The sequence below is a fragment of the Diabrotica undecimpunctata genome, chromosome 4 (genome assembly GCF_040954645.1).
Source record: "Diabrotica undecimpunctata isolate CICGRU chromosome 4, icDiaUnde3, whole genome shotgun sequence".
Taxonomy (NCBI): domain Eukaryota; kingdom Metazoa; phylum Arthropoda; class Insecta; order Coleoptera; family Chrysomelidae; genus Diabrotica; species Diabrotica undecimpunctata.
In genome coordinates this window covers 83,266,123-83,282,302 of record NC_092806.1, presented here as the reverse complement: position 1 = coordinate 83,282,302, position 16,180 = coordinate 83,266,123, and the positions used below count along the sequence as shown (strand labels likewise).

At 34.9% G+C, this 16,180-nt stretch overlaps 1 protein-coding gene across 2 annotated transcripts in view; it reads right to left on the bottom strand.

The window, feature by feature from the left end:
• The window catches only part of Ars2 (arsenic resistance protein 2), a 505,227-nt gene that overhangs the window by 156,418 nt on the left and 332,629 nt on the right, over positions 1-16,180 (bottom strand). For both annotated transcript variants that reach the window (XM_072529864.1, XM_072529863.1), the window contains exon 12: positions 1,808-1,973. In XM_072529864.1, coding sequence (XP_072385965.1) covers positions 1,808-1,973 — 166 coding nt within the window. The remainder of the gene's footprint in view (positions 1-1,807; positions 1,974-16,180) is intronic.

Below are 16,180 nucleotides of genomic sequence, written 5' to 3'. Positions count from 1 at the left end.
TGAATAGCGGAATTAGACAGTCTTGTAGCTAGCGCTCTAGGCTCCCTGACTCGCCGGTGTAGTGAACCTGCGAGCCAACCCGGACAGAGAGATTTCCGTATTGAGGATCGTACTCTGTCCTTAACCAAGCGGAACCCATCGGTATTGTGTATTGAACATTACCGTCCATCTGCACAGAGCCAACCCGGACAGAGAGATTTCCGTATTGAGGATCGTACTCTGTCCTTAACCAAGCAGAACCCTTCGGTATTGTGTATTGAACATTGCCGTGGGTCTGCACAGCCGGATATTTCATTTCTTTATTAGTAATAATTAGTTTCTTTTCTTTTATAGACGTTCGCCGGGGAGTCCATTCATCGCGGGACCCAGACGGGGACGTAGAATTCACTTCATTTTTATTTATTGTATATACGGCGTAGAATTCATTTTATTTTATTTATTGTACATATGCTAAATTAATAGATTTATTTTTTTATTTCAACCTGTGTTTTACTGAGTCTGTCGCCCCGAAAGAGCTACCCAACAGTTTCTCTATAATCTTAAGCCTTCCAGTTAGTCATCGCATTTTTATTTTATCTCACAAATGAAAGATGTAATAAAAATTTACGACTTTCGTCTTACCCGTCTTCACTGCCGATAAGAATTGCTGTGTAAAAATGTAAAATATTTACATTGCACTAATTTGGCTTATAAATAAACCTTTTAAGAACTGAAAAAAATCTAGAGGGCAAATAAATAAATAACAAATCAATGTATGATAGAAAAATAATACATTTTGGTTTTAAATTCAGCAAAATATGTTTATACGAGACGAATACCACTAATTCCTTGGGAAAAATATTCCCATAAGATTTTTTGCATAATCACTTTCAGAAAATACCGCAGAATAATGTTCAAGAGGTCGCTTATACTTAAAGTGGTTCTAATTTATTAAACAGTTTTGTATAAATTTATTTTTAGGTTGTCATAAAGGCTTCAAACAACTAAAAACAATGTTTTTAAATTAAATAAGTTCAAACTAAAGTATCAGAAACTGATAGAAAGGTTTGGTGAATTCAAAAATAATTTTGTGTTTTTGAGCCTTCAACCAGCATTTTTCGTTTTTTTAGTTTTAAATTGTTTATAAATTGAAAACGATCAACTTTAGAGACAAATTACAATTAACCTTTTTTATTCAGAATGATCCAAAAAATGATAGAATACTAAAAACGATTGTTCACAAAAAAAATAAAAATATTAAAGCTATTTCACTAACGCAAAAACTAGTTCGTCTCTGTCTCGCTACGATAACGCACTGAAGACAACTGCATGTTTTTAGCAATGCCTGATATTACTGTTTCGTTCGTAGATCGACGTCACTAAATGATTACGTCAGGTCCACGACATTATGAATTATCCCTACCATAGTCTACTGGACAACATAGGCAAACATGACGGATTTGAACGTCCCTGTAATATTTGGACAACCCTTAATCAAATCTGAACAAACGGAGACTGCATCTGACGCCTCTCCCTAAAGATGGAGTAAACTTCTCTCGCCTTCTTGTGATTACGACGCTCAGACACATGGTATAACACTGCCCGCGCTGAGTATACACATGCGACTCTAAAGACTTCGCAATGGCAAAGGGGAGTCAATAGAAGATATATAATAAAACTGGACATCTGTTTGTAATGGATTGTATAGTTGCAAATTTAATTACCCATTCTGTGTAAGCCATACGCTAAATAAATAAATAAACTTCATCAGCATAAATACGTATCAGTCCATTAATAAAATATTAGTTATATAGGAAAAATTACTTACATATGTGGGTAGTTAGCAGGTTCTTCTCTTTTTTGTTGAGGAGCTTCTGCTAACATTGGTCTCTTGGGATCTTTCAGGTAGTTATTAAAGAATTCCACTTCTTTTCTTACTTCTACAAGTTTCTCAGCATGTTTATTAAATATGTGTTTCCGAACAAAATCTGGACCTAAAACAAAATTTAAATTTAACCTAATCAACAACAATGTAATTACTGATAGAATTAACCGTTCAATAGAAAAATTTTGTTTCGAAAATTATTTGTCTGTTCTTTTGCAAGGATTGCCAAGCTCCTTGATAGTCCGAGCCATTTTTCGAAATTTGAAATTTTTCGCGAGCTGAAATTAAATATGTATTAAAAAAGTATTATACGAATAAGGAGTTCGCCGTAGCGAACTTTGCTGGTTCGATGGAAGATTTTTCTTACCACACAAAGCTTCTGAGGTACTCCTTAGCTTCGAAGGACCAGCTGGGGAATCCAGCACCTGAAAGGTTGTTACCTTGACAAGGGATACGGGGTAAACATTAAATTAGTAAAAGTCTTAATTAAGATTAGTCAAAATGTATCTTTATTAAAAGGAATAATAGCCTATAGCACTATAGAAAATATCAAGACAAGTTTATTGTTTACAGATAAGAATACGTTTATGTCATATTCAAACCGTTGTTGGATCGGCAAATCGTTTTATATGTACTCGCGACACGTTATTGCACCACCACGACTTAGAACAATTGAGAGATTGAATAAGTAGATATAAGTTTGATTATTACTTACAATAGGAACAGCATCTAATTCTTTATAGCAAATTCACTTACTGCCAACAATACTGGCCACAAAACTAGAAAACCTATAATGGAGAAATAGTGTATTAAGAAAATGAAACTGACTGATCGCAAGCTCTTGCTTGTCGGACCTTTTCTTACGAAGGTTGCTTGACGACTATATTTTGAGGAACTTGTTGGTTGTTAATAGTTCAGGGTCGAGAATGGACTGGTTTGTAGGGATTAGTCCAAGTTTATAAATAAGGGAAGTATTTAAATGAAAATAAAAGTTTTTACAATGTACAGATTTATGGAAAATTTGTACAAGTATGCAAAAAAGGTAATTTACTTACATACTTTTTGAACTTACTTATTTTTGAAAATATAAATAAAATTACAAAATATGTGCATTACATTTAAATATTAAAAATAAGATACATTTATTTTTCAGTAATTATTTCAGGTGCTGGTTAACTAATCCTAATCGTTGTTGGGCTTTTACGAATATTAAAGTGAAATAAAATGATTGACATAAGTACGTTGTTCGGAATATGGAAATAATTCGACAAGCAGCCTTTTTAATTCTGGATACTTCGATTCTGGGACAAATTACCAAAATTCAGTAATAGGTGTCGACTTATATTTTAATTGTAGAGCTTTATCTTCTTGCTTCTCTATTAATTCTAATTCTCCAAATGTTTTTTGAGTCATAATTATTGGAAATGTAAAACTCACCCTGAATCATGTTAATTTCAAATGGATTCAGAAAAAAATCAACAGATGATTTAAAATATTTTAAATTTTGAAATCTATTTTGGAATTCTGTATATATTTCTTTTTGCTTATTTAATATACTCGTTGAGTTTTTCTTGTTTAATATTGGAACATTTTTTTTTTATTTCGAAGAAAATGACAAAGTGTTTTATTCTTAATGTACTTTTGAAAAAGTTGTAATTTAGTTTGCAAACTTAATGTACACTGTGGAGCTCATTATTTTATCTTTCTCCTGCAATTGTAAATTCAGTGTTTGTAAACGTTCCATGAAATCAGTCAAAAACATTAAGTCTTGTAACCACACGTTATGGTTTAATTTTGAATAGTACCTATATTTCCCTTTCTTTTAGAAATGCAGTTATCGAATCAAACAAATCTACAAATCGATTTAATATATTGCAGCTAATTTACAATGTGTAACACGGTTTTCTTTTTATCAGGATATTTTAAATATTTTGTAACGAGATATTCTCGGTAATTACATAGTGAATCGGCATGAATTGTGGAATTTGGGAATCATCAATTATTACAAGTTTATTAAGAGGAAGTTTTCATTATGGAATCTAGTGCATTTTTAATATCGACACCACAGTTTGACTCTTTAAATACCACAAAATCGAATAATTCTTCTTTAACAACGAAGATAGTTCAATGCAATACTGTTCCTCAAATCATTTTTTAAATTATTTATATTTAATTTTTAAATTGTTTTTATTTTATTTCTATTTCCGAAGTGGAAATCCAAACGTCAAAAATAAACTTATTTTAAACTGAAGTTGTGGCTTTTATTCAAAATAAAAATAATAATTGTATTAAGATGTCACAAGAAAATAGCTTCAGAACATTCTTTTAAAATATATTCAAGAGATGTATTCATTGCAATTATTTTCGTTCGATTGTGTGTGTTTTGTAATAGGATCTCTAAAACAACTTTGTGCAATGTTGCATTATTTGGATCGAAAACTTTAAATACACGTTGAAAGTTTTTTTTAATATTGCAGGCAATGACAAAAGAGTTTGATTGCTAAAGATCGTCTAGAATGATTGTAGTTTATTTAAATTTGATTTTAATGGAGCACGTTTACCTGATCTTAAATTGGAATTTGGTTCCTCACTAATTATAAACTGAGGATGACTGTTCCATAATGTCGACGTAAATTGCTAGCTTTATAATTTTTGCTAGTAGAATTAAAAATAACACATGTTACTTTATTATTTTTATTGAGAACAAGCCACAATTTTCCTTTAAAATAAGTTTTTTTATAAACTATTAACTAATGGGTATAAAAAAATAAAAGTTTTTTACTTTATAATAACTTAGAATACCCTTCAGAACAATCATAGCATGTGATTTGTCTTTAAAAACACAACCACGTGCAATAATGACAGTAAAATTTTCTCACTTTCAATTTAGAACTACTCCATTTGGAGCAGTGGAGAAATGAAGACATGCTGGAGTGCAAATGTATTGGAATGCAAGTCAATGGAGGAATGGCTCCGCTGGCCTACCAACGCCTACTAGATAAAGTAATACCTCTCGATATTGAGTTTGCATTCGCCTACTTAGATGATATCGTGGTAATATCGAAGACACTCCAAGAGTATTTAAATCATCTACAAGAAGTATTTTGAATACTGAGAAAGGCTAGATTACAGCTAAACTTCGAAAATGCACATTTTGCCAGCCAGAACTCAGATACTTGGGACACGTTTTTGGGACAGAAGGAATAAAAACCGATCCGGAGAAAACCAGCGTTATTACCGAAATTACAGCACCGTCAAGTACGCAGTCAAAATGTGCGTCAAGTACGCAGTTTTCTAGGAATAACTTCATAGTACCGCCGATTCATAGAAAACTATTCAACAACAATAGCAGGACCACTAAACATGCTTCTGAAAAAGAGAATAAAATGGAAATGGATCGATAAACAGGACAAAGCTTTAAGAGCTTAAATCGAAGCTTACATCAGCACCAGTGTTAGCATGCCCAGATTTTTCAAAAACATTTTACCTGCAAACAGATGCGTCAAACTGTGGACTTGGTGTTGCATTAACGCAGAAGTATGACGGACAAGATAAAGTGATCGCATATGCCAGTCGAACTCTCACACCGGCAGAGACAAAAAACACAACCGAAAAAGAATGTCTGTCGATAGTACACGGAATAAAATAAATAAGGCCATAGATGAAAGGATACAATTTTAAGGTTATTACAGACCACCAGTCCTTGAAATGGCTCAAGAATCTCAAAAATCCCTCGGGTCAATTAGCTAGGTGGGGTTTAGAACTACAACAGTACGACTTTTGAAGCTATTTTCTTGTGGCATTTTAAATTAATTACTATTTAACTGGGAATAAGCCACAATTAAAGGTTAAAATACGTTTATTGACGTTTCAATTTCCACTTCGGAAATCGTTCTCAAAATACAAACATTGTATTTTGAGAACGATTTCCGAAGTGGAAATTGAAACGTCAATAAACGTATTTTAACCTTTAATTGTGGCTTATTCCCAGTTAAATAGTAATTAGTACGACTTTTGAGGTAATATACAGAAAAGGAGTCTTCAACAAGGTAGCAGATGCTTTACCACAAGATGGCAACCACAAGAAACTCGTAGCGAAGAACCAGAGCTGGAATTATTAGCATCACCACTAGAATCGTGCAAATAGTACGATAATTTAGGAACCTTAAGCTAGCGAGGTCTTCTAAAAGTACTGGAGAGATGCCTTTACGGTCTTTATCTCGATGAAGGGAAAACCCCAATCTGCACCTCCACGCGGTAGACACTTAAGTAGATAGCTTAGGTGGCTGACGCAGATGGGGACCGAGTGTTTGCCGATATAAGCATTCAACGTTATTCTTAGGAATGACGCAAGGGCACCCTCTAGTCCTGGGGAGGAGAAATCGTCTCCGAAGGCGGATGAACGACATCCTGTTGTCAACGGCATAGGATGCGAAAGGCAAGTGGGAAACCATCGCATTAAATTCCCAAGATAGTTAATATGGCAAGTCAAAATCAAAACATGGCCCCTAGTTTCCTAGTTTCCGACAGGCGTTGAATCGTCAATGGGTGCTAAGAATCGCCGGAAGGAAACTTAAAATTGCTACGTGGAATGTTAAAACTTTATATAGAGCAGGCAAACTAGCAAATGCTGAAAACGAGATGAGACGAATGAAGTGGGACATACTTGGTATGTGCGAGGTGAGATGGAAAGGAGAAGGATATGTGGATACAGTAAATGGCAACCATTTCTATTATGCAGGCAAAGATGATGATGCCCAGTCAGGTGTACGAGTGTTGGTAACAGCATCCATGAAACAACACACGAAAAGTTTCCTACCAGTTAGCGACAGATTAATGATTATCAAATTAAATAAACAACCATTCGACACCAATATAATACAAATATATTACGCACCGACAGCAGACAGCCCAGACGAAGATCTTGAGATTTTCTATTCCGATATTGAAAAGTTCAAAAAACACATGAAATCAGACGACATCAACATATTTATGGGAGATTGGAATGCCAAAGTAGGAGTAGAAAATACTCTCTTGGAGGCAGCAGACCAAAGTATACAGAAAGAAACCCGTAAACATAGAAAACCATGGATGACAAACTAAATATTACAAATTATGGAAAGGAGACGGATGGTAAAAAACAAAAACCTAACAAGATACAAAGAACTCAACAGGGAAATTGAGAAAAAAATAAATGTAGTTAAGGAAGAGTGGATGAAAGAAAAATGTAAAGAGGTAGAAGATCTGCATATGAAGCATAAAGATAGAACACAGAAAGGTTAAAGAAGTAGCTGGAATATGGAAACCCAAACACTTATCAATTGTAACAAACAAGAAAAACCAAATGGAATTGGACCCTGAAAAACAGAAAGAAATATGGGAGCAATATCTTAAAGATTTGTTTGGTGATCAGGGAACAGAAGAGCCCCTCAAATAGATACAGATGAAAAATTAAACATTCTCGCCGAAAAAGTTTTGCAGGCAATAAAAGACGCAAAGAACAAGGCACCCGGCGAAGACCTAATACAGCCGAACATTTTAAACACCTAAGTGATAATGCTGTCAGGAAATTAACATCCCTCTACAACATTATATATGAACATGGCATAATACCGCATGACTGGCTAACATCCATATATATATAGCTCTTCTTAAAAAACAAAAAGCAAGGAAATGTGAAGACCATCGAACTGTATACCTAATGAGTCATGACGCTACGATTTTTATGCAAATAATTTATAACCGAATTCAAAATAAGTGTGAAGAATACCTGAGTCGTTCTCAATATGGCTTTAGAAAGGGTACAGGCACTGGAGAAGCAATTATAGAATTGACACTGATGGCAGCAAGGTATATTGAGGTTCAAAAACGGCTGTATGTGTGCTTTGTCGATTATAGAAAGGCCTTTGACCGCATCACAGACGGAAAATTGACCGAGGTGCTAAAAGAAGTAGGGTTGGGCGGACACGACATAGCTATCATAAGTAATACATACTGGAACCACACAGGATGCGTTCGAACAGAGAACGGAAACACCAAGTACATCAACATAGAACGAGGAGTGCGTCAAGGGTGCATTTTATCCCCCCTATTATTTAATGTATGCCGAACATATAATTAAAGCTTCTCTTGAAGATCGCCCTGAAGGTGCCAGAGCCAATGGAATCATCATTAACAATATAAGATATGCCGATGACACCGTAGTATTAGCAGAAACAGAAGACCAACTAAAAATATTGATGAGCATATTATCAGAAGAAAGTCACAGGCTGGGCTTGGACATTAACTTTTCCAAAACCAAAATTCTGGTATTCCACAAAAACCCCCACGAACAAGTTACACCTGACATACAAATAAATGGTATCACCCTTTAGAGTTCCCAAAGCTTCATATACCTGGGCAGAGAACTAAATAGTCAACTAGGCCACTCAAAATAAATTAGAAGAGGCATTGAAATAGCAAGATCTGGTTTCATCTTCTTCTTCTTCACGTGCCATCTCCGCGACGGAGGTTGGCAATCATCATGGCTATTCTGATCTTAGATGCTGCTGCTCTGAATAGTTCTATCGATGTGCATCCGTACCATTCCCTCAAGTTACGCAACCATGAGATTCTTCTTCTTCCTACACTTCTCTTGCCCTGGATTTTCCCTTGTATAATCAATTGAAGTAGGTTGTATCTCTCATTACGCATAACATGCCCCAGGTATTGCAGCTTTCGTGTCTTGATGGTTTCCAAAATGCTCTGTAACCCCAAGCTATCAGTCTCAATAAGATTGAGAACACTAAAGTGTTATGTGTGATCTCTATTACTATATGGCTGTGAGACCTGGACATTAAAACAGTATGACGTCAAATTAAATTCATTTGAAATGTGGATGTACCGCCGAATGCTAAGAATAAGCTGGACCAGCGGAACTACGAATGAAGAAGTACTGAGAACAATGAACACACGCCCTCATCTGGTCAATACTATCAAAATTAGAAAGACGTCATATCTAGGACACATAATGCGCCATGGGGAATTTGAGCAGCTCCAGGTAATATTAGAAGGCAAGATTGACGGTAAAAGGGGCATAGGACGAAAGAAAAAATCTTGGCTACGAAACATCAGAGATTGGACCCACACAAAAGGAAATTAATTAATTCATCAAGCCCAGAACAGAGAGAAATTTGCCATATTGATCGCCAACCTGAACAGAGAAGGCACTTAGGAGGAGGAAAAAAAAACTTTTTGCCGATGGCATACTTTTTTACTCATTTTTCACTAATTTATTACCACCCTAATAATTTTTCACCAACAAACCACCCTTAAAGAGAGCGATTTTGCTGGCTTACGGTTAAAACTAGTAGAATTCCAAAAAAAATATTTGTGATATGCTATGTTTTATGAATTTATTACCACCTTAGTAATTTTTCCCCTTATGGAAAGTCAATAATTCTGTTATTTTTTAATTAAAATTTAAGGGAAAAAATTCTTTTTTTTTCAAATTCAGTCTCCTCTACTCATAACTAAAATAAAAAAGTGTTCTGTTAAGTTTAGATTAAACTTTAAATCACCATGATAATTTTTCACCCCTAAACCAATCTTATTTGGAAACGTTCCTGCTAGCCTAATATTCGAGGCAGCGGAATTAATAAAAATTATTTTTGAAATACCACAGTGTTCTGCTAGGTTTTTATGAATTTATTACCACCCTAGTAATTTTTCACCCTCAACTAACTCATGTGGGAAGTCAACAATTCTTAGGTTAAAATTTAAGGTGATAAAAAATCTATTTTTACAATTTTACTGTACTTTATCAATCAATAATTCTGTTAGGTTAAAATTTATTGCGGATTTTTTCTTTATATTCCACTGTACTCTACTTATAATTGAAATAAAAAAGTGATCTGGTAAGTTTTTGCTACAGTTTCACCACCCTGATAATTTTCCACCACTAAAGCAATTTTATTTGGAAACGTTCCCGCTAGCTAAATATTCGAGCCAGCAGAATTAAAAATATATTATAAATATATTCGGCAGCTCGAATATTAAGCTAGCTAATTCAAATAAAAATATTGAAATACCACATGATTCTGCTCGATTTTTACTAATTTTTCGCCTCTCAACTATCCCCTGGTAGCTTAGGTTAAAATAAAAAAAGTTAACTTTAAATACCAGTGTGTGCTGGAAAGCTTTTCCAATTCATTTACCATCTTCATAACTGTTTACCCCTCTATCAGAAGCCAATAATTCTGCTATGTTGAATTTTGAACTGACAAAACAAAATTATTAAAGGTATTTTCAATAATTTTTTTGTATTGTACTTTTACTTCAACGTTTTACTATTTCTGCTATCTTCATATTTTTCACCTGACACACTGGACATAAATTTCGCATTTACGCTCGAATTTTGGGGACGTAAAGTCGTACTTTTTCGTCCCATATAAATAAAATAAATGCGTAGATGAGTGTGCACTGGTGTTTATTATCAAAAATTACTCAAAAACTATTGTACTCAGCATAAAACACACTCAGGGACAGTACAGAGGCGCTATATTTACAATTTATTGCCAAAGTTAAATAATAGCATTGATTATAAACCACCCATAGATACCTCACTCTAAGGTAAAAACGAATTCAGTATTAAACTTCGCCCACTTACACCTCTTTGCCCCTCACGCCTAAGTACTACCTGACTGTATGGTGGCGACATTAATTGAAATCTTTGCCAAGATTGAAAAATAAATTTGAGTTGCTGCTCCGGCTATTTTAGTAGTAATAGTAGTAATAGTAACAAACAAATTAAAAATTTGTAACAACTAGGAGACGTATAAATGTCCAGAGCTAAATCCTTTTCATTGTGACTCCATTGTGAATGGGTTTTGTGGGGAAACGTGCCAATTTAAACAAAATGTGCACGTATTTGCTTTTATTTTCTAACTCTACCTGTAACATGAATTTGGTTGCCGATTTTCTGTTTTTTGTTGTTCTTCTACAAAGCTGACTGTTCTTCTGAGGGCACTTCTTCTTTAAAGCATTTACTTGGTACTCCAATTTTTTTACCTTCTCCGTCAATTCAGTTTCAAGTTTTGTGGGAAAATTAATTTCAAAACTGGAAATATCACTGAGACTACTACTTGATTTCTTAGGCGATGGAGTTTACCTTACCATACAATCGCCACTTGTAGAACCCTATATTTTTTTATTTCAGCCACGCTTGGATGTCAGCTTTTCTAGAAGCAGTAGTTGGAATTTTTTCCAATTTTCTGGAATGATAAGACGCGTTGTCCAATACGATGATGGAGTTGTCTTCTAATCTGGGCAGTTTGAGCTTCATGTTAAAAGTGCAACTGCTGGCTATCGTTACGGAACATAAGGGACAATATAATAAATATATCATTGATGAGATGGCAAAAAGCCAAAACAAAGTAGTGTTAAGGCTGCCTCCGTACCATTGTGAGCTCAATCCGATTGAGCTCATCTGGTCAAAAGTAAAAAATTATGTAGCAACCAAAAACACTACTTTTAAATTTGCAGATATGAAAAATATTTTTTATGATGCAATAAATAATATAAGTCCAACTACGTGGCAGAAATATCTGCAACACGTTCAATAAAAAGTCGAGTCCAAAATGTGGAAGTTGGACAATATAATAGACAACCATATCGAACCCATAATAATAAATCCAGACAAAGACATGATTTTATGCTTTGATAAACTTATGACAATGCTACTTTATTCAAAATGTTCACTTTGTTATGTATCTCTCAGTTAATGAATATTTTATTTGAGCACATTTTTCTTCAATGAAACATTAAATTTTGCTCACAATGATTAAATTTCAAGAAATTCTTACACTAATAGTTTCAAAAGTAAATATTTTTAAAAATCATATTATACACCTCAGTACGACCTTGTTTGGCTTTCACGTGAGTTTGTTGACAGTTGGGTTAGGTTTTTTTATAAATTGTTAGCCGCTTTGTTTATAACAATTAACCTTATTAGGGTCATCTGAAGGAACATACTTTAGAGTTTTAATGTTAATAAATCGAAAAAGATTGCATTTTAATGGAATCGTTCACAAAGCTTCAAAAATGTGGTCTTCAAAATTGATCGGCTTTGAAACTGGTGAGAGCTAAGGAGGGGGAAGGAGCTGTTATCTGTATCTCTGTTTCTTGTTTATGGATTTTTACGTTTCTTTTTGAAATTGTATGTACTTTTTGCGTACATTACAAATATGTATTATTTAAATAAATAAATTGTTAAATAAACCATCTAATTTGTTTAAACAATTTTTTTCTGTTTTTAATTTTTTTATGAATATTTGAGGTAATTTTTATTGTAAAAAATAAATATTTATGATTAATATACAGTATAGGTAAAAGCTTATGGCCGGTATGGACCTTACGTGAGATGAAGTGAGAAACATCTGTTTAAAAAGAGAGTCCGTCCGTATTAGGTCCGCCCTTTATATCGTCGAAAATGCATTAGTGGAAATAATAAAAAAAGGGGAAGTTCAACGTTGCCAAACTTATTGGTTTTATTTGACCTGTTGTCTTTTTAGCATTTGAACAATGTTCTAAGATAATCAAATTTGGGCGAATTGATTTAAATGGCAGCTTACTGTTTTTTATTAGGAATATGCCATACTTACTTTACAATAAGTGTAATTTAACATTTTGATTTCCACTTCGCAAATCGTTTTATATAAATAAAATTTATTTATGTTTCGTATTTTAAGTACGATTTCCGAATTGGAAATCTAAACATCAAAATAAGCTTATTTTAAAGTCACATTTCCCAATAAAAATAATAAACGCATTATGACGCCACAATAAAAAAGCTTCATACAAAATTATTTGTCAACGTCGCGGTGACAAAGTAGGGACACTTTGATTTTAAAACTGTGGTAACGAGTAGAGGTGGGTCTTTGATGTTTTTATCGTTAACGCAACTGAACCGTTTTTCGTAAACAAGTAACTAGTTAAATTATTTCTCAACCCAGTTGGTTAACAGTAGTTTCAAGTAAGATAGTACATAAACAAAAATATTGGCTATTATCGTTTATGTGTATATGTATTGAAGTGAAAGAAACTAATGAAGGATATATCTATTATAACTTGAAAAATAAATTAAACAATACAAATAGTAAATCATACTTACGTTTATATTACACGTTATTATTAAATCGCGAATCGTCTAAATTGACATATAAAAACATAGGTTTTTCCACTTTACTTGTTGTTAACCGGGTTCTTCTTTTATTTAAAATTAAACCAGATTTTGAACATGTGTTCACAAGGAACAGATGGCTACAATATTACAATAATTTATTAATTTAGTGGTTAAGTTAGGACATACATGGCGTTGGTTTTTCCACCCCTGTAATAGACAGTTCCAATTTCCGTTCGAATTTTTGTGGGTAATATATCATCAGACAAATACATGTCGACTTCTTATATAGCTCTCGATACAGGTGTACGTTTAGATGAGTCATGTCCAATTAATTCATCAAAAATACACCACTTAAGTCATATTTATCGGTTTCTTTTTCTTGTACTGGTTTATTTTCAAAATCTTCTTTTTCTTTAATTATAGAAGTAACCAGCTTCTTAACTGTTTCTTTTGCTTTTTTAGCTTCATTTTTATCAGAAAATTCCTGCATTTTAAATCGTGTATAAATAAATGTACTCTAAATCTTTCTGCTAAACCCGATTTTAGTAATTGCACTAGGCCGAAATCGGCCCCGAAGGCGGATGAATCAACAAATAATGGTCAACGGCATAAGGATGCAGAAGGCAAAGAGGAACCACTGTATTAACGGCTCATAGAGCATGCCCCGGAAAATCACCATAGAATTGACACTGCAATTGCAAATCATTACTAATTATGGAAAGCGGAGGCCAAGATTCGGCAGGAGAGGAGAAACATATTTATACAACGAGGCCTCTGAAGTCGTAAACATGCGAAAACCTCATGAAGAAATTCTAAGAATAAAGAAATCTAATTTTAGAATGTGCACATGGAATGTTAGAAGTCAACGCAATTCAAGAAATGAAAAGAATGAAAATAGACCTACTGGGAATCAGCGAAATGAGATGGCCAGAGATCAGACAGGATCGTGTAAAAAGGACGGAAGTGTATTATATTATTCCGGTAACAGCAAAGAAGACCCGCATCACAAAAGCCATGCGGCCTCACCGCACTTCGACCTATAGAGAACTTTTGTGCATATCTTAATCTAGTTAAACTCTAGAATTCCAATACTTCTGATGAAGTTGATTAGCTTCCTAGGTGACTTGTTTCCTATGTCAGAGGACGCAAAACTGACCTCTCCTAAGAATTTTAGTCGTTTGCAGAACAGTGCTACGCAGTTGCATAGTATATGTTCTGCCGTTTCTTTTTCATTGTGACAGAAACGACAGTTCTCACTATCTGATTTGCCCATCTTCTTGAGATGATATCTCAGAGGGCAGTGACCAGTGATAAGGCCAGTGACCATTTTGATATCTTTTTTACTCATTTCGAGAAGGCGGTTTGTTGCAGTAGGCGACACTTTTATAAGCCTTTTTGCTTGTCTTTGTCCTGGTGTGTTAGACCAATATGATCTTAGTTGATTGAGTTCCCAGGTACGGAGTTCCTCTCTGATGTGGCTTTTCGATAGTCCACAGAAGGGTTCCGGACCCTGGAATGGGGTATTAGCTCCTTCTTTTGCGAGGCTGTCAGCTTCCTCATTTCCTGCAATTCCCTTGTGACCTGGCACCCACATCAAAGTTACATTGTTGCGTTCCGCCAGCTTCTTGAGAGATTGTTTACAGTCCCAAACCAACTTTGATTCACATGTAAATGACTTTAGAGCCTTTAAGGCGGCTTGGCTGCCTGATAAAATAAAGACTTTTGCCCTACGGGTGTCTCAGTTGAGACATTCTTGGGCACTTATGTCTATAGCATGTATTTCTGCCTGGAAGATAGTTGGGGCGTTTCCAAGAGATTTAGATAGCCTGAAATTGGGCCCAGTAACTCCCATTCCTGCCCTTTCATCTATCTTAGATCCATCTGTATACCATACGAGTGAACCTTCTTCCACTTTTGGTTCAATTTCTTCACCCATTTGGTGGTTTTTTATGACCACTTCAAAGGGTGTTTCAAAGTCGAATTTTACTGGCATAGCATCTGTCGACATGTCCTTAGAATCCAATGGAATTTCTTACTAAGATTTTCAGGTGACCAACTAGATCTCCAGGTTTCATTATTTGTGTCTGTCGCAGTTTTAAGGCGGTAGTTACTGCCTCCTTCCTTATTCAGAACTGCAAGGGAGGAAGGTTCAGCATCGCCTCTAGAGCTGCAGTGGGACATGTTGACATTGCCCCTGTGATTCCCAGACAAGCTAGCCGCTTCACTTTTTGCAGCTTGGCGTTAGCTGTTGTTTGTTGTGTTTTTGGCCACCATACGAATGATGCGTATGTGACCATGGGCCTAATTATTGTTTCATATGACCAGAGAGTCATTTTCGGTTGTAGGCCCCAAGTCTTTCCAAACGTCTTGTGGCAGGTCCAAAGCCACCAAAGCTTTGGATAAAATTTTTTCAATATGACTATTCCAGGTGAGTTTTTGATCTAGGGTTACTCCCAGATATTTTACTTCCTTGGAATAGTCTAATGTGTTGCCATTCATAGTTGCAGCCTGTAAATTGTATTTACGTCTCCTTGTGAAAGGTAACAAAGTCGTTTTACTGGGGTTGACACTTAAGCCCTCTTTCCATCACCAACTTTTAATTTCGTTAAGAGCAGTTTGCATGAGACTAGATATATCTGGTCATGCTTGCCCCTAATTGTAACAACTAGGTCATCTGCGTAACCTTGGGTTATAAAACCAGAATCATGCAACTTAGTGAGAAGGTCATCCACAACCAAAGACCACAGCAGAGGCGATAATACTCCCCCTTCAGGGCACCCCTTTACCTCTGTCACAGTCACAGATTCTCCTCCAATACCAGCAGTGATAATTCTCGTTTTTAGCATTGACTGAATCCATTGTATTAGTGAGACTTCAATGCTCCTCTTTACTAGTGCTCTTTTTATAGATTCAAATGAAGTATTATCGAATGCTCCCTATATGCCAATGAAAGCGCAAAGGGCTATCTCTTTTGCCACTATTGTCTTTTCAATTCTTTCGACTAGCGAATTCAAAGCATTTATAGTGGATTTGCCAGTCTGGTAGGCAAACTAATGTTTGTGAAGTGGTTTCCTCGCTAATGTTTTGCTTTTTATGTAGTAATCTACTAGTTTCTCCATTGATTTTAGGAGAAAGGAGATCAGGCATATAGGACG